Genomic DNA, 10,835 nt, shown 5'->3' with positions numbered 1-10,835 from the left:
TCAAGGTGCGAAACGGGCTCTTTCTGAGATTAGTAATTGACCAACCAGAGGCTAAAAATCCAATTTCATATTGCCTACATGGATGCGGAACGCCTACCCATGTGGTCCACTAAGGTAGAAAAAGATTAGTCTAAGGAGTACGCACTTTTAGCAGTCGTTAATGTGGGTAAAAAGCATCGGTTTTATCATTTGAGCTGGACACCAGTAGCAGAAGCATCCAATCGGTAACGGTGGAGCTTAACATTCCTCGTTTTCTGTGTAGATGTCGATGTGAATCCATTGCAGGCTACTTCTTCGACATGCACCCACTCTTGAGTAATTGTGTCCACCAAAGAATCGCAGAGGAAGAACCTAGAAAATATCTTCACTTAGTCTGTATCATGATTGCCATTACATATTGCTATATTGCAAGAGAGCTCTGGTAACCCAAATCGATGGCCGGTAGGTAATCGGGCGGATGATTGGGAAAAAAAGAACTATTTAAGGGCAATTAAAGGGTACTACTGAAGAATGGATGGACAGAAAGATAGATTGATGCACACAAATCAGTCGGTACGCTGTTCTGAAGTGTCTGCAGAACCCGAGTGAAGTGACTTTGACTCGACGATTCCACTCAAGCAGTCGGCCGAAAAATTGCAACGGAGATAGATTATTCTGGCCCAATTTCCCCTTTGAAACAGTCAAATATAGCAAAATCTCATACCCAACACCACAGGCTATGAAGAAGACGGTGAATAGGCTCTTCCAAGGATAACCAGCGATCTGCTCATTGAACTAACGAATGTTGAGGTACAATGGCAGGAAAGTCACAAAAAGCCACCACAAGTCAGCAAACAACCCAAAATAAAATGCACCTAGTAAAATAAGTCGACAACAACAAATTGGTGGCCTTTAAAAGACCCGTTTTGCTCATTTACTTTTGTATTTAGGTTGAATCCCTCTTCGTAACTCTTTGGCTACTACCAAGACTCCCCTTCCCAAATGGTGATGGGCAGTTGTGAAATATTTTTATCAAACATGACGGAGGATCACTCTTGACACCTTAAACAGTCTCTAGTTGAACCTGATTCCTTTTATCGGGGCATATCTGAGTGACACCTTCTGCCAATGCACACCACCCATTCTACAACTGTTGCACATTTGGAAGATTTGACGAAAAGCTCTTGAAGTTTTAAAATCTAGTCAAATGCGCTTTGAAAAGCGGATAGGATTGCTCGACACTTTATCATATGAAAGAGGGTCTAAAATGAGGGGAATCTTTTGGAGAGCCAACAAAGAATAGCCGCCGTTCTGCAATACCGAAAACCGTAAACATTCATTTAGTCATCTGATTCATTAAAACACGGATTCGATATAAAATGTGTCCTTTTGGGGGGTGGTACTAAAAATTACATGGTTAAATGTTCATATCCTAAAGATATGGCAAATAAAGACGGGGAATTTTCTGTAGAACCTAAAAATTGTCTGATACTATGCTCACTGTAATTGCTTAGGTGCAAGATTGCTAATTTTTGCAAGTCAGTTTAATTTTCTGCGAGAAATGTAGTTTTTTTGGCATCTCCGCCATTTTGTTCGATTTAAACCAAAAGTGAACTTGACAATTCACAAGTGCTGACTGCAGGGCCATGCTGTCTAGTGGCAGTACAACCCGCCTAGGGCAAAAACTGACCAGCTGGAAGATGGAGGAAGCATAATTAACGAAAATCCTGGGCTCAAGACTTAAAAGTCCCCAGAGAATCGGTAGAATTTGGAGGCAAAGGTTTTTTTCTAATTTAGTGCTGCAGGTTAGCTCCAAGCAACCACAGCCACGCATAGATGACGGCGCCACCGCTCTGGTAGTGAAAGGCGAGGAGGCTAATGAACCCCTTGTAGTTAGTGAACTCCTTAAGCAGGCATTATATTACAGTGTTACTGTTTATGTTAATTTGTAGTGCCGGATCTGGCTCAGATTACTACACTCATTTAAAGTCATCTTAGTACTAATCGAAGCAGTTGTTAATACTAAGGTGAGGTTATGTGGCACCGAAGCCCTCTATGAAAACCTGATACGATGCACCAGGTCGAGATGTTGCTAGGATAAATAACAAAGATACAACCCCAAACCATCGTGATGGCAATTAAAGGCCTTCGCAAACCTGCTTACTGACCCTACAAACGAGATGCAAGGGAATATTTGTTCTGAAGAAAAAATATGTGCTAATCTAAGGCTATAAAGTGGCAGATGGAGGATTGATACTTGATTTCGTTTTATCTAGTCTTATCTTGTACTAACTTTCATGATATAAGGTGGCTCGAAAAATAATTGCTTGATACGAGTGACTTCAACTGACACTCGCTCTCACCCGATGACGTTGGAGATTTTAGTAAAATTAAACTTTTATGACTTCCCAAAAAAATCTTTATGGCTTAAGCTAAGCCGCTTCTTAAAGCACATTTAACTCGGTTCTACACAGCCACTGGTCTGTAACTGTTAGTCTTAAAAGGCACCAGAAAACCTCACACCTCAATCTCACCCAATATAGGGAATAAACTTACCCGTAGGAAGATTTGCCCTTTCGTATGGGAGAATGATTCTAACTGGTCCCCAATCTCCATCTGCTCCTAATAAAATTACTTCAAACTCAATGTGATTATCACCTCTCTTAATGTTAGACAACTGTGTTGCCAGGTTGTCACAGGTTTCAAAATTAAACGGAGAGAAGCCCGGTTTTTCCTGACCTCTTAAGTCAAACTATCTTTACACCCCCTAAACTTGAGTGTTTTTGTCTTTTTGGTAAGGCGACAAATGAATGAGTCGTAAAATCTTTCCATAAATCTTTAATTAATATAAGCGTCACATTGAAGGGTGTTCGTTTTCATAAATGATTGTGCTTCATTCAGTGTCCTCTCTCACATAAAAGTAAGTTCGTTTTTCATGGCATTTTATGACAGTATAGACAAGTTGTGTATCGACTACTGGTTGAATGATTATATAAACCACTGATGTAGTGGTGAAGTGGGAACTTTTTACCTCATACACAGGCACGCACTATCTCCATTGGCCAGCAGCCTCATTAACACTGACCTGGCAGGACCAAGACATTTCTGTTAACTACTACTAATGATAGAACACACTTGCTGTTTACTATGGACTGCAGTATCACCCCGATGGTCTGCCTTTTTATTGTAAATTAAAAGTCCCTATTTGACATTTTTACCACCTCCAATTCAAATGAGCGCTTCTCTGCACACACCCAGAAGCTCCCCCCAATTTTGTTCTAACATAGATTTTAACCATTCACATCAAATGTCTCACTTCTGTGACGTTTAAATTCTGTACTCATTCCTTTGGACTCGGCTTGCCTACTGCTGTCACCAAGGTAGCGCCAAAAGCTATCCCTATGGCTGTAATGAGTTAAGACTACACATGGGAAGACATTATTATCGCAAAGAACTGATAAGAGAATTTAAACAGGAAACCAAAAGCTTAACCCCAGGGAGGCAAACAAACCAAAGGGAGTGAATAACCCAAGGCCGTAGAAAACAAGTATTACTTGTGTTATAAGCCGTTGTTTATGTGCGTCAGTTTGGCTGTTGTTAAGAGCCAGACAAGTGAAATTAGGAGATAACACTTTAGGGAAACGCCAACATAGGAATTTTTACATATTGTTATAAGCGACCTTGTGAACTTACTTTAAATTTACACTCTCCACTTTAATGCCAAAATCTTCAATGCTGTTAATGCATAGAATACATAGGCGATTACCATTAACATAGACAGCCAAAAAGTCTCGTGCATGCTCAATAATATTTTGAATTAGTTAGATCTCATTTTTAAAGGAGGAACAAGTTTATGCTTTCAATCCGAAAGAAATTTTATCAATTGCCAAATTCAGCTAAAACCGCTGGCGATTTACTGTTTCCAAATGTTGCTTCGAGATACTAGTACAAGACGCACTAGTACACGTAGAAACTGGAAAAAAGTGTCTGCACGCACAACTTTTGCATTATTCAAGACTGGAATTTGGCGTGCTTTGGGATGAAAAAACCATGGGATCCTGCGATCTTTGTATAAATTTGCATAATATATAGCTGAGCTTACGCATTCGCTCATTTTCCTGATATTTTACTCGAAACGCTTTCAACATTTTTCATCCTTTCAGCGCGTGAATTATCCTGAAGCTTATAAATGTGTTACGCTTCAATTAAAAAGACGTAAGCTTTCCAGCTGAAAATATTAATATTCCTTGATTTACCAAAGAAAGCACTTTCATCAGGAGTGCTCTCTCAATTACTTGTTTAAATTTTCGAATGACGTATTTCTAAGCGCCCACAAGAAGTCGCTATTACAAATACCTACGCTAGTTTTCTAAGGAAAGTGTTGAGTAGTGCTGCTTCGTCCTTAGGTGCGAAGGGGTATTGGCCTCTACCACTAACTTGTGTAGTTATTATTTCGTGTTTTTAATTCGTGGGCTTTAGAATACAGGCATTTGTTGACAAGGCGCTTTAAGATCCCTAAGTCTGTCTGGTACAGAAACGCCTATTTTGTTACTTATAAATTCCAAGTAAACCTGATTTATTGTCACGGGTTTGGGTTCACCTCGTATGTTTCCGCACAAAATAATCAAATGACTTTGTGGGGTTGTGCAGTGAAGATGCGAAATTACTCCCCAAAGAACAGCCGACAACGGTGACAGTGTCGCCGACGATAGTGCTGAAGGCAACCAATAGCTGAAAGTAGGAGAAAAATTTTAAAAGCTCAGGTAATGGTTGCCAATTCATTATTCACTCCCCCATTAAGAAATTCCATATGATTCTTAGACTTAAAAAACAAATATTATAAGCACCAAATGTTTAAAATCTGATATGTGATGGTACTTGGTAAATTCAAGAAGGGTACTTTTCCTTCATTTCTCGGAGGCAATTAATTTGGGAAGGTTGATTTACGCGATCAATTGAGTGCAACGAAACTAGTACGCGAAGGTCCGACTTGTTTATCCGAGGCCGGCGCCACATATGTGTGACGTGGGTTCTTTGCTCGTAGAGAAAAAGCACTGGACGCACGAAATCACGTGACCAGCAGAATGAGCGATGGATGCAGGATGCTCCACACCCGAGGATAATTACACCTTTCTGGCTTTAAAGCAACAATTTATCCAGTCAATTCGGAGGTCCAAATATTAATGGTACGCTACAATGCTAAAAAATCCTGTCTCTGATAGTCGGTTCTTCTGTGCGACTAGGGTGGCAAAAGCGTTGCTCTTGCTGTTGTAGGGGCCTAGAGAATCTGGCTCTCACTCCGTGAATTGCCCACTAACACTCCACTTCATTTCCCTGCGTGTTCAAAGAATCGAATTTTGTTCCTCGAGCATTTGGACATCACGTAAGAGTATACGCCTCCTTAATGCATAATACGGAAGCGCATTTTTGCTTGTAGTCACCAATGGAGCAGTATTTGTATTTGTACACCTTTTCTCATGTGTATATAGTAAAAAAGCGCGTTGCATGGTAAAAATGACCATTAGGTGATCAAAAAAGTTCATGCCATTGTCGATGCAGTTCGCTACAATAAATTGCCACAAATTTCTCATTCTCCACCTTGGGATGGTGAGGAAAGAGGAAAATTTTTACGAGCGATGATGATTGTTACCTTTTCTTGCCACTAGTCAGTCACCGGCCGGAGAGTGTTTTTTTCTGAAGAAATGGAATGGAAATTTTGCACTAAGCTTGTGGCACCTTGATAAATAAAAATGATAATGAATGTTTATCGAGGCCTCTGAAAGTCCTTCATTGTTTGCTTTTACAAGTCACAAATACTTTGTTTTCGTGAAGAGATGTCAGTCTTTTTGTGCATTTTAGGTTTCCATGAGGTAAATGCTGTCATCCTACTTAAATCATTTAAGTGTATAATGCTCACCTAGATGTGATTTGAGTGATATGATTTGAAGGAATTAGTACAATTCAGCTCGAATGATAACCAGCAATTAAATTAAACAACTCAAGTTTTAGGGTCTCTTGTTAAAAATAAGGCAAAACTTGTTGTGGGATAGCTTCCCAATCCCGCTTTGGCAAATGGTGACAGCGGAAATGAAATCGGTTGCATCTTACCAAGATCAGGCCTACAGAACACAAGGGACGCGTGTAAATAGAGACTCAAAGAATGTATTTCGAATACGACCATGAGTAATGGCAAAATAGCGATCCCAATTACAACAAGACGCAAAAGGCAGCGGATCAAACAGTATCCACAAACACGCACACAAAGAAGACATTCCGGTGATTATAGTGGTGGTTAGAATGAGGTAGGTAAGAAGAAATGGATGAATGACTTGATGAATGGATGGCTGACTTCATCGATAGTTAAGTGGATGGAAGAATCAAGCAAGAATGTTGTGCCATTCAGCCACTTGTTTCCGTGGGTTCTCAATAGCTTTCTTCCAATGTTCTTGCGCTCTCTCGTTACCGCAGCAGCCGATGGTGACACGACCAATCACTCTACTGGGTGAATCTCGCTCCCAATTCACCAATCGAAATTCCAACCTGATATCTTCTAATTTCGCATTGGGAGGTACCTCCAGAGCAAAGGCCTCATTGAACACGGGATTCGATGTCCGCTTTTTGACATGGGTCTTCTTTTTGGCAATACGTCTGTCGTTCTCCATAAAGTAGAGCTTTACGTAGGGATTTCCTGGTAATGGATGAAGGCTGCTATGCTACACACTGGATATCATTATATCGGATCCGTGGATATGAAACGTTGGATTTAAGTGTCGAATACAAGTGTCTTTTCAATAGCACACAGTAGTTATAGACAAATCCACCCCCATTACTGCCGCCAGTAGCCGGTCAGTCGAGACACCGTCACGATAGCTTTCGCCAACAATAGTACATGAGTGTATGCATAAAACCATCCAACCGATACGTGCACATTGGATACCACTCTGATTTTCCGCTTTTAACTAGCGCAGAAAGTAAAATCTCCTAGCCAAGGATGGTTCAGACTTACAAACAAACCTGCCAATCCAGGAGCTGTTTTTTGGGTACAAATTAAAAGCTAGAATGGGTGTAGCGCTAAGCAAGTGCATGAAAATTCGTCATTTTGACTTTAATAAATTAAACTGTCACAATTCAAATGACATCTCCCCGCCCTTTCCACTCACGGAGTAATGCGGAGTAAAAAGTGGAAGGAAATTACTTGGCTACCTGGCACACGATCCATGCTAACAATCTTGTTTTAGGAAATTAAGCTGCAAAAGTCAGGAATTCATGAATTAGCTTCAATGTTTGCCATGAATACTAGTCCGCAATAAGTAGTATCATTCATCCCAAACACAAGAGACTTAATATGGCATGTTATGCCAAGTTCGTAAGCGCAAAAATAGGCATTTACCACCTCATACCCAATAAACAAACCACCGATGACAGCATTGTTGATGGAGAAACCCATAAAACGCATGAATTTTGGTAAGGTAAGTAGAATTACGCCGTCATTGTCACTCAGCTATAAGTTTTGTAACCGTCTAACTTCTTGGAGTGTATCAACGATTTTACAAAAGACGGGAGACTGATTTGAATCTATTCATTCAAAAAAGTAGAAAGGCGTAAAAGTTGATTTGCTATTTGCGGAGGGAAAATACCTCGTCCGGGAATTAAAAGTACGCTCTAGTGTACTTTGTACACTACTTTGGTAAAACGGAAAAGAAACCCATTAGTTTAACTGGCACTACAGCTTTTAAACACTTAGTGCTTAACCTGTTCCTTGCTACCTTCATCCATGCTTGCAACATCCCTATTTTCACATCTTAACGCGGCGACACATATATGTGACGATGGACATTGGTTACACGGAATCGTCTTAGACAGATTGGCTTAGGAAGGATGTTTGCTATCCGGGAGCAACTATGCTACACTTCCCAGTTTTTGAGCAGCATCTGAAATAATCAGTCTGGTGGTCCTTGTGTTGGTGGCTGTGAAGGGCAGTTTTCCGTGAGATCCTGTTAATAAAAGTACAGTGAAGGCTTAATAGCTATTTTATTACCTGATGACTCGGCGAGATCAACTTTGGGAAGGCCTTCTGCCTTGAGGACAACTGCAGTTAGACGACTTGCCGCAGGCAGATAGCAGAGGCTTATCAGAAGCAAACCGCGATTCTTATCGGAGGGCTTAAGGTAAATGGGGCACAATAATTTGAACTAATCTCACTTTTACCTAACGCTAACCTTCCCAGTATGTGTTGTTCCGGTCAGATATGAAAGCTGACAGCTACTTACGGAGCCAGAAATATGAAGAATAACTTTGCTATATCTATACCTACTTATAGAAGTCATTAGTAGTAGTTAACAGGGCAAGTCAATGTAAGGCTTACACTGAATTTGCGCTTCAAAATGTCTCTAGTAACAGTCGCTTCCTTGGTGAGATTAAGTTCCAGATCATTGAGAGGGCAGACAACCTCACCGATAATGGAGTCCCTTGAATGTCGATCAAATCCAACCACAATAAAGTGCAAGGAGCCAGATTTCAACATACTCAGCGAAACTTTGTTCATTATGAAAGCTTCGCCAAAGAAGGGGTTATTGGAACCTCTAACCACTCTCGTTTTTACACGATGTCGCTTCTCTGGTAGAAGTTCCAACTTCACGTAGGAATCTACTGTGTTCAAGTTGGGATCAAGCTGTGGTAACTCCACACAACGCAGAACGGAGACTTGCAACTCCTGAACATTGTTGTCATACGCAACGGTGAATTGAAGCTTTCCAATGCCCTTGATTGTGTGATTTGCGGTAGGTGCATGGACCTCCTTTCCATCGACAGGTTTGTCTGAACTCGGAAGATGGCGGCATGGGTTCAGGCCATTGCCAGCTCCTGAAGAACCTGACCAGGATTGGGTAAAGGAATGAGGTTCATCTAGCAGTTGTTCCCTTCCAAGACTCAGAGTGCGATGGACTTCTCTTCTCGAGGTGTTCCGCCCCCCATGGGAGATTCTGCGGCGTCGACGGACCAGGATGTAGGCAGTGATTCCCACAGCCAGTACGAGAAAAGTGAACCCAACTATGAATGCAGCGGTGGCGCCAGGATGTTTCATCAGAACGGAATCTAGTGCACCAAAAAGAGCTGAGTTATTTAGATAGGATAAGCATCAAGGAAAGTGGGAAAACTTTATCCATTCAAATTCGAATGCGAAGGAAAGCTATGCATCTGTCATCCTAACCGAAAGTAAAAATAGTGATTTGGATTTTTTGTGTTGTTTCGAGAAGGGAGAGCGTGGGAAGCCCTCAGAAGGCAAGCTGTCACGTGACAGAGGCAGGAATAATTCAGTCCTCGCCTGAATTATGCAGGTCAGTTGTCCTGTGCCTCATTGATTCGCCCTTAGCCAATCATAACTATAGCACGAGCATTAAATCGGGCAGAGGGCAGACACTCGGCGCAAGTAGTTAAAAATGCTTGATCTTCCCATAAATTTATTCGAACATGATTTATAAGTCCCGTACATAGATATTGGAAAGGTATTTTTCAGAAAGTCACAACTGTTTCATATAATCAATGGAATATTTTGAATGCATATATAAATAGAAGTATTGGGGAAATGTAAATACTAAATGAAACAACACCACATATTTGTTCCAATTTACTTTATATTATAGAAATTGCATGCTCTAGCAAAAGCTCTTTAAAAATAATTTGGAGAGTCAAGGTCGCCTCGCAAACGCGTCAACAGAAGTGCGCGCATACTGAACGTCATTTCATTGTACCAGTTTGGCAATATCCATGCTACTTTGAATTCCCCTTTCAGGAGAAGACAAGTTGATGCTAGTTAGTTTTATAGCTCAAATTGACAAAATTGGTTGGTAGTTATTTGCGGCCTGTGGCAATCCAGTTAGATTGAAAAATGAGGGAATGTAGTAGGGTGTACTTCCGCCTAGTATGTTGCTGAAGCGCTTGTTCAGTTGCATAACTCGTAAAACATTACAAAAATGATGGTAACGTCATGAAGGCTACTAGTGCAAGGCGAAAAAGAAGGGTTGATTAGCAGTGGACAAAGGTGGTAATAAACACCCACAGGCATCTCAATTCTCAGAAATTATGCATGGTTTCTGTGGTCTAAATTTATTAGTCCCGCAGAGGACTGTTTTTCTCAATAATGATGTCAAATGTAGGTAACGGCGGAGTCATTTTGGTTGCGTGATAATGTAGAAGAGTACACTGACAGTGCTCTTTTAAGAAGGAAGTAACTAAAGCCCACATCGACTAACCTAAAAAGGGGTATATTTTATAATTGCGAATTGACGCAATTTTGCCGTTCTCATAACAGTACGCTAATCCCGGAAATTCAACTGTCCGAGAATCAAAAATTAAAGTAGAAAGGGGAGACCGAAAATCCTACCTTTGTTAGTCTGCTTCATTTCCCTCCACCACTTATCGGTATTAAGTCCACTCGAATGATAGGTGATCGCTCATGCGGCAGCGGGAGAGGCGTATCTCGCTCACTCGTTCACATATATTCTGTCTAATTTTGTCCTCCTCCATGCCCCGTCCATGCATGTTGATTGGTTCGTTGGGTGCTGTCCACGCCTACGCAAGTCCATCGCACGCTTGCGCCCTTTCCTCTAGAGCACAGACGCGAGTGAACGCTAGAGGACAGTTAGTAGTCCGGAGACACGTTGAGGACTACCTGAATGTACGAGGTTATCATTTCCAAACCAAAGTACACCTAATGGCCAAGACTGAATAAGTAGTGGTCTACACTGCAGAGATTAAGCAACTATTCAACAAATTTTGTTCACTGAATTGCCATGGAGACCGCTTAGCGTATTTTGTGGCAAGCTTTAAAATGGAGAATGACGACATATTTGTAGAAA

General features: G+C 41.1%; 1 protein-coding gene across 1 annotated transcript; it reads right to left on the bottom strand. All coding sequences in view use genetic code 11, as the record gives it.

Annotated features, from left to right (window-relative positions):
• Positions 1-6,356: 6,356 nt before the first annotated feature.
• On the bottom strand, positions 6,357-9,061 carry EGR_06941 (Synaptotagmin-11; the record flags this gene model as incomplete). The annotated part of the gene is made up of 3 exons (XM_024496190.1): positions 6,357-6,667; positions 8,018-8,141; positions 8,345-9,061. 3 exons carry the CDS (start codon positions 9,059-9,061, stop codon positions 6,357-6,359), a joined length of 1,152 nt encoding a protein of 383 aa, XP_024349393.1.
• Positions 9,062-10,835: the final 1,774 nt, after the last annotated feature.

This window comes from Echinococcus granulosus, assembly GCF_000524195.1.
Source record: "Echinococcus granulosus chromosome Unknown EG_S00066, whole genome shotgun sequence".
Taxonomy (NCBI): Eukaryota; Metazoa; Platyhelminthes; class Cestoda; order Cyclophyllidea; family Taeniidae; genus Echinococcus; species Echinococcus granulosus.
The sequence above is the reverse complement of the archived record's forward strand: the minus strand, read 5'-3'. Positions and strand labels throughout refer to the sequence as shown.